This window comes from Petromyzon marinus, chromosome 71, assembly GCF_048934315.1.
Source record: "Petromyzon marinus isolate PM22_M1 ecotype Great Lakes invasive population chromosome 71, UKy_Petmar_22M1.pri1.0, whole genome shotgun sequence".
Lineage (NCBI taxonomy): Eukaryota > Metazoa > Chordata > Hyperoartia > Petromyzontiformes > Petromyzontidae > Petromyzon > Petromyzon marinus.
Genome location: NC_133737.1, coordinates 827381 through 841307, shown reverse-complemented (window position 1 = coordinate 841307; position 13927 = coordinate 827381). Strand labels below are relative to the sequence as shown.

General features: G+C 44.4%; 1 protein-coding gene across 1 annotated transcript in view; it reads left to right on the top strand.

Annotated features, from left to right (window-relative positions):
• The window catches only part of LOC142906878 (uncharacterized), a 57529-nt gene extending 47580 nt beyond the window's left edge, over nucleotides 1–9949 (top strand). Inside the window, exons 2-3 of the mRNA XM_076055598.1 lie at nucleotides 4345–4407; nucleotides 7190–9949. Of these exons, the coding sequence (XP_075911713.1) occupies nucleotides 7218–8042 (825 nt within the window). The 5' untranslated portion in view covers nucleotides 4345–4407; nucleotides 7190–7217 and the 3' untranslated portion in view covers nucleotides 8043–9949. The remainder of the gene's footprint in view (nucleotides 1–4344; nucleotides 4408–7189) is intronic.
• Nucleotides 9950–13927: the final 3978 nt, after the last annotated feature.

Genomic DNA, 13927 nt, shown 5'->3' with positions numbered 1-13927 from the left:
AGAGAATCCATTGAAATTGAGAGGAACAAGAATAACTTTAATCGCTCTGACAGCTACCGGCTTAGTGCGGCCTGGAAGCGTATTATTAAATAATACACATTACATTTTGATTTAAAGAATTACTAATCTACAACTCATTACTAATCATAACCAATGACTGATTACTAATCGATTATATAATTACATTACACCCCCCCCCCCTCCGCCTCTAATCACTGCACCTGATGAGTTAAGTGATGACGTCACCCTGCTGCCCTATATAAAACCGGGAGCAAGCGAGGGCTTTACCATTCTGGCGAATTGCCCGATGATGCTGGAAGTATTTACCAGCGAAACGTCGTACTCAAACTGTAAATGTGGATTAGCTCTTCAACACACCGGTGGGCTGAAGTAGTGAATTATTTGTCTTTGTCAACGTGACACTTTTTGCTGATTGGCCGTGTCGGGTGGTGGAGGGTTGCGACACATTTATAAATAAACGCGATCTAACCCAAGAACCTTTATTATGAATAATATTGGTCGCGAAAGCCTACGTGTTAAACTGACTAACCTCTATGGGGAGGATACTTTTCTTAAAACCAGAAAATTGGAGAAGCTTCGCATTAAGCGGATGAAATTGATATCTTCACTGGCGTTCCTCAAAAGGTGCAGAGATTCAAAGGTAATACCAAACGCAGTTAAAATAACACATCACATAAAGTCTTCTAAAGCTAACCAAATACTACACAAAGCTAGCGAATTATTATTAATAGAGAGAATACAGCACAATAGGAGTGAATTATCTTACATTTCGGAATCGCTAAAGCAGTTACACTTAGATATAAGCAATAGTGTATCTATGCATTATTGGAATATAATCGACAACATAACACAACAATCGGCTGATAATGTGTTTAAACTAACAAAAACTAACCAAATTAATAAATTTTCTAGACTACATAATAAACAAATCCCTACTGAAAACCAAAAATGTAAAAACAAAACTGTACTGAACTTGACCAACACTGTATTAACCGGTGACATGGTCTCTATCCTTTCTAAAGGCCTTAACTTTGCCGTTACCCCACGCACAATTCCAGTGGATGAGATAATTGCTGAGGTAGAATCAGCAGTTAGACTCCTTCCACATAATGAGGCAGAGATGACTAGACATGAGGTTGCTAAAATAATTGAGAATAGCAAAGTTCCAAAAGTAAATATTAGCTCTAACGAGGCAAAAGCCTTAAGAGAGCTGCGTGTAAATAAGGATATCCAAATCCTAGCAGCTGATAAAGGCCGCACTACTGTAGTGATGTCACGAGCCGATTATGATAATAAAATTAGAAATTTACTAGAGGAAAGTACCTACATTAAAATTAAACGAGATCCCACTAATACTTTAGAACGTAAGACCACTGCAATAATTGCAAATTCATTAATCCCTAAAAATGAGCAATACCTAATTAAGCCAAGGGCCTCAAAACCACCTAGACTCTATGGGCTACCAAAGATCCATAAAATCGGCATCCCATTACGACCCATAGTCAGTACAATTGGCTCTGCCACATATCAATTAGCAAAATATATAACCAAACAAATACAGCCCTACATCGGTAAGACATCTTCATTCATAAAAAATTCAGAACATCTTGTGAATGTGATTAAAGATATTAAACTTACTGCTGATGATATTCTGGTAAGTTTTGATGTGATTTCTCTATTCACTAAGGTTCCAGTGGACGAATCGCTTAAATTACTTGATACACTAGTAAAGAATACCGGTTTACAAAAAGATATTCCGAAACTTGCTGGCCATTGTTTAAATAACACTTACTTCTTATGGAGAGGGGATTTATTTAAACAAAAGGAAGGAGCAGCAATGGGTTTTCCTTTATCCCCTGCTATAGCAAATTTGTACATGGAAAACTTTGAAATAAGAGCACTTGCCTCGAGCACATTAAAACCATCCTTTTGGTTTAGGTATGTGGATGACACTTTGGTTGTCTGGCCACATGGTAAAGATACACTTAATGATTTTCTAAATCATCTCAATGCACAAAACCCGGCCATCCAGTTCACCATGGAAATGGAGGTGAATAACACACTCCCATTCCTAGATATTTTGCTTGGACATGGCCTAAACGGTAAAATAACACACAGCGTTTACAGAAAGCAAACGCACACTGATGCCTATCTGAATGCAGAATCACATCATCATCCAGCTCAAAAATCCTCTCTTATCAAGACGCTCGTACATCGGGCGAAAACAGTGTCAGATGGTGAGAGTCTAGTGAGAGAGATTAAACACGTTAAAGACGCACTACGACAGAATGGCTACAATAATGCTCAAATTAACAGAGCACTGAATGCCAAATCACGATCGCAAAGCAATACTACTGAAAGCGACCAGATTGTTAAAACAATAAAAATTCCATATATCTCAGGAGTAACTGACAAATTAGCCCGTGTTTTGCAAAAGCAAAACATTACAGTAAGATTTGTTACAGTACACAAAATTCAAAAACTAGTATCTTGCACTAAAGACGCATTACCTAAACTATCAACAGAAGGTGTATATCGGATTAATTGTTCATGTGGCAGCTGCTACATTGGGCAGACGGGACGTAACATCAGCGTAAGACTAAAAGAACATCAGAGAAATATTAAATTATCTCAAACACAACTGTCGGCAGTGGCAGAACATGCTTGTCAACAAGGACACTCAATTGATTTTGACAATGTTGCAGTGGTGTGTAAAACTAATTATTACTGGCAAAGACTAATTAGAGAATCCATTGAAATTGAGAGGAACAAGAATAACTTTAATCGCTCTGACAGCTACCGGCTTAGTGCGGCCTGGAAGCGTATTATTAAATAATACACATTACATTTTGATTTAAAGAATTACTAATCTACAACTCATTACTAATCATAACCAATGACTGATTACTAATCGATTATATAATTACATTACACCCCCCCCCCTCCGCCTCTAATCACTGCACCTGATGAGTTAAGTGATGACGTCACCCTGCTGCCCTATATAAAACCGGGAGCAAGCGAGGGCTTTACCATTCTGGCGAATTGCCCGATGATGCTGGAAGTATTTACCAGCGAAACGTCGTACTCAAACTGTAAATGTGGATTAGCTCTTCAACACACCGGTGGGCTGAAGTAGTGAATTATTTGTCTTTGTCAACGTGACACTTTTTGCTGATTGGCCGTGTCGGGTGGTGGAGGGTTGCGACACATTTATAAATAAACGCGATCTAACCCAAGAACCTTTATTATGCTACTGTATTCTTGGTTCTTTCGGTAAAGTTACGTAAATAGAAAAACAAATTTGGAAAATAATAAATTGATGAATAAATGCCATTGGTCGACTGACTTAGATGACTGGGCCCCCCACAGTGTGTACACACACACAGTGTACACACACACACAGTGTACACACACACAGTTGTTGCTGAGCTCACACACCCAAGGGGTCTCTGATCAAGGGAAGGAGCAAGGGAAAATGAATCTAAATCAACTTAAACGCCAACCCCGCTCTGTGACGTCACCACTCAGCATTACCTCATCGGCGTGAAACGCCAGGGGGAGGTGTACCTCGTTAGTGACGTCATGTCACGAAGGTATTCATCCCACCCGGTCCAAGGCGCCCTTGAGTGTGACGTCACCTCTGCCTGGGTCGCTGCCGTTTTCTGTTCAAGTAGAATCCATACTTGGGCAAGGCCACGCCCAGTGACTGGCGGCTCATTAACATAATTATTTCGTGAAAGCTGTCGCGACGGGTTCAGCACCCACGCCCCATCCCTCTACATATGGGCTGGTTACATTAACATAATTTATTCACCTAAATTATGTCACGTACGGAGCCGCCTATTGTTAGCGTTCCCCACAAGTGACGTCATGTCACCTCCTGCTGCCGCGTGACGTCACGAGATAACAGGAAGCTGCTGCTCCGCCCGTGCACTGAAATTCGAGGTGAGAAATTCTCATCGCGGTTGTGGTGGTGGTGGTTGTTGTGGTTGTTGTTGTGGTTGTTGTTGTTGTTGTGGTGGTTGTTGTGGTGGTTGTTGTGGTGGTTGTTGTGGTGGTGGTTGTTGTTGTTTACCGAGGTAGAGCCTCGCTCTCTCTCGTAGGGATGTCAATTGAGTAGCAGCGAGCATGGAAGCGATGTCCAGGTTGAAACTTTACAGCACGGGGCCTAGCCACGCGTGGCCTTGCCTCTTGCCCTCGCCTGATCGCGTTTGCTTCAATTCTCTCGCTTAAGTTTAATTTGTCTTCACTCGGCTCGCCTCTTTGTCACTTTGTTTTACTTTTAAATATTCACGCAGTTTTTATTTCATTATTTTTTACCAGGCCAAGCCCGCTTGAGCTGCTGTACCGCTTTTGTTTTCGGAAGCGACCTGCCCACAACACAAGGTGAGGCTCGTCAACAGCATGGCGGTGTTCACTCTAGACGCGTGGCGGTGTTCACTCTAGACGCGTGGCGGTGTTCACTCTAGACGCATGGCGGTGTTCACTCTAGATGTGTGGTGGTGTTCACTCTGTACGCGTGGCGGTGTTCACTCTAGACGCGTGGCGGTGTTCACTCTAGACGCGTGGCGGTGTTCACTCTAGACGCATGGCGGTGTTCACTCTAGATGTGTGGTGGTGTTCACTCTGGACACGTGGCGGTGTTCACTCTAGACGCGTGGCGGTGTTCACTCTGGACGCGTGGCGGCGTTCACTCTGGACGCGTGGCGGTGTTCACTCTGGGCGCGTGGCGGCGTTCACTCTGGACGCGTGGCGGTGTTCACTCTAGACGCGTGGCGGTGTTCACTCTGGACGCGTGGCGGTGTTCACTCTATACATGTGGAGGAGAAACCGGGGGATCGGGAGGGAAATCAACGCGACCACAGGGAGAGAGAGAGGGAGACGCAGCCTCGGCTGTGTTGATTGATCCTCAGTGCATTACTTGTTGCAGTGAGGAAGCATTAATGCTGAGCATGTGAAGGTGGCCAGGCTTGGGTCTGGACACACCACCACCTGTAAACCATGCCAGTGCGTGACAGTGGTGGAGCCAGTGGGGGTAGGGTGGCACGTGCCCCCCCAACGATCCGATCGAAATTAGGGGTTTATTAGTAACTAGCTTCCCTACCCGGCTTCGCCCGGGACTTGGATTATTGTCTTGGATTAATTTCATATTCCCTTATTTCACTGAAAAACCATGAAAAAAATTGATGCTTGCAAGATAGAAAAAAGCTGACAAAAATCAATTTAACTAAATCGGATGTTTTTCGCTGAAGGAAATTTGGCCTTAACCCACTTATACGTAATATCGACTTTGGCAACTCGGGAAGGGAGTGACGTGGCAAGCTGAAAATAGTCACGTTCACTAGAAATTCCAGACAGCATAAGCTGTGCAAATTTCATGACGCCAGAGCTCAGCGTTGGAGAGTTTTGCTTCACACAAACAGGCATAATTTCTGCTTTATATTAAAGATAGCCGTTGTACCCGTTCTTCGCACGGATATGTATTGAAACTCCGAGAAACCAATGGCTTCATCGGCCAGGAGCAAAGCGCCGCCTAAAATCTCCCGGCACGCTGTGAACAGCTCTAGAAGTACGGCGTGCGAAGAGCCATATGGTAGAGGTAAGCATTGCAGAGCGCTTAACTCAGGTGTGTTGCGGGTTGACGCCACAAACTTCATGGCCCCCCCCCCCCAAATATAAAAGTCTATTTTTATTCTTTTTACATTGTGTACAGTATGGAACCTACCCACATGCCAAAATTCAACTGTGTTTCATGTTGGGAAGTATGCTAAACATTTCGAACAGACACACACACACATATCCACACATTTCGCTTTTATATATAGACAAGCTTTACTACCCGGCTTCGCCCGGGACTTTGATTCTTGTCTTGGATTAAAACACGGCCTTCGCGGAGTGTTGGGAGGGGGGATGCATGACGTCCGCAGGCACACTGCGCAACGCTGCCGCATAGGGTGACTTCTCAGATATGACGGCTATTTTAATACTTTGTGCATTGTGTCCAGTCTGGAAGCTACCCACATGCCAAATTTCAAGTTTGTTGCATGTCGGGAAGTATGCTGAACATTTCAAACAGACACAAATTGACAAATTTCCCTTTTATAAATATAGATAAATCAGCATTTTGCGACCCCCCCACTGCCACCGTGTGGCATATTATTACGTGCCAGGGACGCTATGAGAGGACAAGAGTCCGATTCCATAATTGGCAATAATTAATGGCAAAGCAGTTACAAGCGACTCACAGAATTGTGCGCAGTTGCGTATACAGTACACGACTTCCCTGATGGCAAACACCTTCAGCGAGCGCGATGCCTATCACACGCGTCGAATAAAAAGCATAGGACAAGTCCTTACTTACTAACAACTCCTTACTTACTAACAACTCCATACTTACTAACAACTCCATAATTACTAACAACTCCTTACTAACAACTCCTTACTTAGAACTACTTACTAACAACTCCTAACTAACAACTCCTTACTTACTAACACTCCTTACTAACAACTCCTTACTAACAACTCCTTACTAACAACTATATTTTTTCATTGCTGAACGGGGTTGCCCCCCCTACCTAAAAATCCTGGCTCCACCTCTGAGTGTGTGACAGGGTCAAGATTGTATTTGCAGTAAAGTCTATTAACTCTATTGAGCACGGAACAGTTTATTTTTGTTTTCCTCTGCAATCTTTGTAAGAATGTAGTCAGGAAGTTATCACAGCACACGTGCAGCTGAAGTCGGAACTGTTCATCACAGCATTCAAGGACATCTGTGCCTGACTTCACACCTCGAAGTTGCGATTGAACATTAATTTATGCATTTCTGCATAACACAAATAGTATTATTTTCAACACCCTTTGCTATGTCAGCTGAATTAAGCTTTCATAAATATTCCTTTTGAAGCCAGACAGCCGAAATTGTGTGCTCGGAGTTTTGGGTTTACATTCATTTTGAAGATATTAGGGCTTCCAGGCATGTTTATGAACATTTGCCTTCTAATTGTGTGCCATAACAGCCCATGTGATGAATTTGGGGCACTTTTTCACTATAACATGAAGAAATGAATAAGTATAGACATGTAAGTCATGTTTGACTGTATATATGCATTCCTCTGTGCCTCGATATTGACGTGTAGATGGTGGGGATATTCTTTTTTTCTCTCTGCAGCTGTCGCTTCCTTTGCAGAATTTGTCTGATGGAGCAAAGGCACTCGGTGCAGCTCTGTGCAAAAAGGCATCAATGCGACCGGTGTGCATACAGCACGGATCGTACTGACCATTTGAACTTGCACCAGAGAACTCACACGGGAGAGAAACCCTTCAAGTGCAGTGTGTGTGGGATGTCGTTTGCACAGTTCTCTACTCTTCAAAAACACCAGAGAACACACACGGGAGAGAAACCCTTCAAGTGCAGTGTGTGCGGGAAGGCATTTTCGCAGTCATCTACTCTTGTAACACACCAGAGAATACACACGGGAGATAAACCCTTCAAGTGCAGTGTGTGTGGGAAGGTGTTTTCAGATTCATCTACTCTTGTAACACACCAGAGAACACACACGGGAGAGAAACCCTTCAAGTGCAGTGTGTGTGGGAAGGCGTTTGCACAGTCATCAAATCTTCAAAAACACCAGAGAACGCACAAGCATCAGATGATCCACAAGGGATGGAGTCTGAAATCAGCTTGTGAAAGTCAAAGTGCCGTAATGAGTCCATCCCTCATGAAACAACCGGAAGAAAATCCCAGCTTGGACACTTTTAAAGGTATCGAGGTGAAATATGAAGAGGTGAAGGTGAAACGTGAAGAAGTGATGGTGAAGAGCGAAGAAGTGAAAGTCAAATGTGAAGATGAAGTTTCAACTCCAAAATCGGACCTTCACATCGATGGAGGCAACGTGAAGCAGGAGGAGAATTCTGACTGTGAGGCAGAGCGAGGCAACTCCCAGCAGTTTGTGGAAGTGGAGGTGTGGGTGGACTTCCTCCGAGACAATACAAAGTCAAATGGAGTCCCGGTAGATGTGTAAGTTTGAGAAGATTTTGCTCCAATAAATGGACCTTTGTCACAGGCCTTTAATGACAAGAATGTGAAGTTGAACACTCAATTCCTAGGTTCAACCTGCAGGGTAAGAGCGGCCAGTCTTTGTGGACCTGTGGGTTGGGTAGATCTCTAACCAGGAGCGAGAACCAATAAACTCCCAAGCGTTGAGTATGTTATCATAATTGCATTTAGATGGTGCTTGCTTAATCGCCTCTGGCAATTCGGAGTTTTGTATCGTATCTCGTCTCAAACACTGGAAGAGCACCCCCAAGTAGCAGCTGCCCCTGTGTGGCACAAGGTGGTGGCCCTGCACCAGCCTGCATGTGGACAAGAGCCTGTCAGTAGGGGGCGATTATTGATGTGGCATCTTGGTTGTGGAGTTTGTAGGTAATGTTTAGAATTTGATCAATTTTGACCCAGATGCCAGCATGCAATGGCCTACTCGTTTTTAATGGCGCAATAGTATGTTGTACATACACTGTTAAGCAGACGGTGCGTATTTTTTTTAAATATCTTCTTGTTAATATGATGTAACCTGATACAATATATTTCAGTGCAGTAATAAAATTTTGTTAAAATGACTCAATCATTTGAATTAATACTTGTCTGATTGTGTGCGTACATGTAATATTTTGTCTAAGGGTCAAACATTGATTAAGTGATGTTAGGACAAAGTGTGTGTTTTGGAAGTAACCTGTACACATAACTCAGGTGAGGCTCATTGTTCTTGTGATACAAGTCAAAGGGTATTTTTGTGTTTTCAGGAAGCGTCTGCCTCTGGAGCAATTCATTGTCTTTGAAATAGGGAGCACACTCGGATCATTAATCAGTTACACGTAGAGGAGATACATTCTCTTCAACACGAATTATAATTTTGTATTACGTGTTGAAGTAGATTTTGTCTAACTAGGTCTAGAAATGCTCCTTGCTGATTAACGTCTGGATGTTCGAAACTATCGGTTGAAGCAGCCCGGCTGCTTTTGAGATGTTTTGCACCAATAAGAGTCCACAGGTGGCTTGCACTGAATCAATGATGCACTCCCAGAAGGCTGTGCTAGTTTTAGTTTGTGTAAAACATTCCTTTGTTTCATGGAGAGATCGATAAATGAAAGATGTCGTGTCTGCTGATCTGCTTCATAGCAAGGAAGTAATTTTAAGTGAACATTTGAAATTCATTTTTGGTACAGATTTGTATTCGGTTACAAGGCAGAGCACATCGAGTAGATACATTCTCCACAACAACACTCATTAGAATTTTGCATGACGTCTTATATGTTGGTGAACTAGGACAAGAAATGGTCCTTGCTGATTAACGTCTGGATGTTCACAACCAAGGGTTGAAGCAAGCCTGACCGCCTGCGGTGCCCCTCAACCATTTACAGCCTGGGGCCAGGAAAGTCACGAAAAAAATTGCACACGAATGAGGCCTCCACGCAAGCTCCCAATACTAGATTGAACGCTTTCGTGACTGCAAGGATCCATACTCTTTGGTTCTATTGGGTAAAGTCACGTAGGTAAAAAATAAAATAACAAAAATCACGACGTTTCGGCCACAACACAAGCGGCCTTCATCAGGCGAAGGGACCAGGCTGTCTCGAGGACAGCGCTGGAGCGAAACACAACCACTCTCAGACCGCGGACCTTTAAGCTGTGTGCGAGCAAACAAGGTGTCCTGACAAATAAATTAGCATAAAAATTAGCATTTGATTGGCCGATTTTAGAAAAGACGTGGTGTACGTGCCGGTGGACTTGCCGTTTGGCGCGGGGGGGGGTGAGTTTACCTATTGATGGGGTGAAAAGGGAATTTATAAGAGCTGCGAAAGTTTGGGGTACCACTGCTTGAAAAATATACTGTACCATTAAAATTAGTTTAATGTTTAGTTCGATTTAGAACATCTTTCCAATGGTTGCTTAATTTGAAACATCTTCTCGGTTGAAATTGTGTCTGTGTTTGTAGATCTGAATTGCCTCGTGAACAAATCTCTGATAAAAAAACCCGTGGGTTTGCAAAGAACCTTGGTATTGGAGAAAATTATATCGTGATCACCCACAGCGTTGTAACAGTGATCAGCCACGGCAGAAGAATTTGTTTTGCCGTGTTTCAAATCTGATTTGTGCTCGCGAATTCGGTCAGAGACATGTCGCTTTGTCTCCCCGATATAGCATTCACCGCAGGTACAACTCAATTTATAAACCCCGGGGTACTGTAAGTCAGGAATGACATCCTTCACGGATGGGATCAGATCACGAATTTTGTGTACTGTATTGAACCGGACCTGGATCTTGTGTTTGTTTAGAATTTTGGAAATCTTTTTAGTAACGCCTGCTACATATGGTAGTGTGATGGTTTTGACCGGAGTATCAAGTGGTTGTTTCTGTATGGAGGGAGAAACAGCTTGGCGGATGGTACGGTCAGAGTAACCATTCCTTTTGAGGGCCAGGTGTACATGTTTTAATTCACTGGTCAGGTGGTGTTGGTCCGAAATGAAATGAGCCCTATGGTATAAAGTTTTGAAGAGAATTATTTTGGGCTGGGTGGTGGTGGGAATCAGGTTTCAAGTAGGAATCTGTGTGGGTGGGTTTCCTGTAGACAGAATGCCCCAATGAGCTATCAGGTCTCCTCTCAAATAGAACATCTAAGAATGGTAGCTTGCCATCTTTCTCCACTTCCATGATGAATTTGATGGCGGGATGTCTGGAATTGATGTGGTGTAGGAAAAGGTTCAGAGCTGGGAGGCCATGTGGCCAAATGACGAAAGTGTCATCCACAGATCTCTTCCACAGGGAAGGTCTGAGGGTGGAAGTCTGGATGGCGTCTGATTAAAATTTCTCCATGAAAATATTGGCTATCACTGGTGACGAGGGGGATCCGATGGGGGTACCCTCATTTTGTTTGTAGAAGGAGCCATTCCAAGTAAAGTAGGTATTGTTGAGGCAGTGCCTAACCAGTGCAGGTGTGTCGGGATCTAGTCCATGTTGGACCAAATTTTCAATTATTTCAATGGTATCAGGTACTGGGACCTTGGTGAACAAAGAGACCACATCGAAGCTGACAAGGATATCGTCAGGGGACAGTACAACGTATTTGACCATAGAGACCAATTGGGCTGAGTTAAGTACTGCTGAGGCGGTCTTGCCAGTGAAAGGCAGCAAGGTATCTGACAGAAAACAGGCTAGTCTATAGATAGGGGAGTTGATCGTGGATACGATGGGTCGTAGTGGGGTGCCTTTTTTACGAATCTTGGGAAGACCATAGAATCTAGGAGGTCTTGCAGCAGAAGGTTTTAGGGAGGGACGTTTAGTTGGGTCGATTAGGGAGGTCGAACTTGTGATGATCTTGTTGGTTTTTATCGCTAGGCTATTGCTAGGGTCATTTTTTATTTTTGAGTAACTTCCATCGTTGAGCAGATTCTGGATTTTGTTGTTGTATGAATCTTTATCCATAATAACAGTAGCGTTGCCTTTATCGGCTGAGAGGATGACTATATCACTTCTGTTTTTTAAATTCGCGAGTTCAGAGCGTTCATTTTAGCTGATGTTACTAATAGGTTTCTTAGCATTCTTAAGAATAGTGGCTATTTCAGCTCTCGCAACGTCTGCTTGGATGTGTCCTACGCCTTTGAGGGCTACATCGACCTGAGAGATGATATCATCTACTGGTATGTGTTTTGGGGTGACAGCAAAATTTAGTCCCCTAGCCAGTACTGTTTTCAGATTGTCTGAAATCGGGGTGCTACTCTGATTAATGACGAATGGGTTCTTCTTTGATAGGTGGTTGAATTTAGAAATCAGGTTAGCTTTACATTTGACTGACAGTGACTCCGCAGAAGCAGTCATGTTGTCTACGTGATTCCAATCAGACGGTGACATTTTTTTGTGTTAACATTAAATGAGCTTGTAGGAGAGTCCAGTCTAAAGTATCGAGTTCAAATCGGAGTAGCCTTATCCTCTCTGAGATTAAAGATAGGCTGGCCTTAAGCAGAATCTGTTTAGAATTCGGAGAAGATACAGCAGCAGAAGTGAGTGTGAAAGCGGTTAAAGTCACGTAGGTAAAAAGCTCCCGATGCTCCGTTTTGAAGTTTTAAAATGAAACAGTTTTAATTTGATTATGTTTTGAATTCGATAATTGTATTTATTCATTAAAAGCTTATATCATCTTACATCTGGAAGATTTATTTGAAAACGACATTTGGTATGAATTTTCTCTCGTCGTTAAGTAGATGGCCTTGCCGGGGGTTCGGTTCGATGCGGACTTTCACCTGGTTGGGATCGCGGGATCGAGATGAGGCGACACAGAGCTGGCCGTGCGAGAAGACCACCGTCTGCAGATCGATTCCAACGCGGTTGAACGTCTGTCCCTGCACCTCCGTCGTTCATGCAGGGGGCGCGTAGGTTTGCAGCGCCCCCTGCATGAAAACGACGGAACGTGCAGCGTTAGTCACGAAGTTGTGCGTAAGCGCCATAACAAGACGCTGTAAGCTGACCTGCCACCACGTTCATGGGTCAACAGGGGGCAGCCGAGAGAGCGAGAGAGCGAGGTGCATTGGGGTCGACCAAAGTAAACCCCTGCACCCCCCCCCCCCGCCCGTGACCGGAGACTAACACCCCTGACCCTCCACCCGTCCCTAAGGCCCATTAAGATAAGAACTTCCAGAAGGTTTTGGGAGGGGGGGGTCAAGAGGGGAGTGGAAACCCCGACCTGGGGTTAAAAGCCCGGCCCTCTGGACAGGCCGGGCAGTGTTCACCAACTCAAGCCTGAAGACATCCGAAGACCTGAAGACTGGACCAGCACCCGGGGACCCTCAACCGAGGCTCTTGTTAGTGCCGGGTTGTAGCGGACCGCGGTGGCTCGGACACCCTGGGACCCTCCCCGAGCTCTAGCCAGAGCCGGGTTGTAGCGGACCAGAGGTGATCTCCCGTACCCTGGCTGGGACGGGTCGTCCAGTCTTTCCTTAACGCCGGGCTAAGGGACCCGTGGGTAGCAGAGCCCGGAGTGTGCAGGCTGCGATAGAAGGGAGGCTGTCACTCGCGTAGGCTATCAAGTGGAAGGGGCCGTACACCTTCGTGGTACAGTAGTGTGTAGAGCCGAGTTCAAAAGAGTTATAATAAACGCGTTGCCTCAACCAGACGTCTACGTGTGGTTAGTTAAGGACACAACACTTATATAAAAGAGTTTAGCCAGTGGGTTTTGAAAGTACCTTCGTCTTCCAGAAATCTATTTCGCGTGAGCCCACCGCATTAAAACAATGCTCAGCTGAGCAGGGCGAGCCACGGGTGTGGGGGGGGGGGTCACCTTATCTTTGCCACGTGCCGTAGCTCACGTGACTTCTGCCGCGACAATGTCTGGGTGTTTTCGCCTGAGGACGACCGCTCGTGTTGCGATAGAAACGTCGTGATTTATTGTATTTTTTCTACCTGCGTGACTTCACTCAAAGAACCAAAGAGTATGAAAGACGTCTTGTCTGCTGATCTTGTTCATATCTGTCTACATCGATATCCCACATTGCTTACACGTACACACCACACACAATGAAATAAATAGAAACTAGAACGACCTCCGGGGATGGGCAAAGATTGAGGAATCTCTTTCAATGGAGCGAGTTAAGTTTGTTCGATTCAACATCTCTCTGTCCATCTGTGTCTCTGTTCCCCTCTGTGTCTCTCTCTCGCTGACTGTGTCTCTGTCATCTCTGTATCTTTCTTTCTGTCTTCCTCTTGTCTGTGTCTGTCCACCTTTCTCTTGTCAGTCTCTGTGTGTGTCTCTATCAGCATCTTTCCAACGGTATTCAACTACTGTCAGTAGCAACATGCGCCAATTCAACTTTCATGGCCCAGGACTGCACGCGACTCAAACTTGCTCCGAGTCTCTGT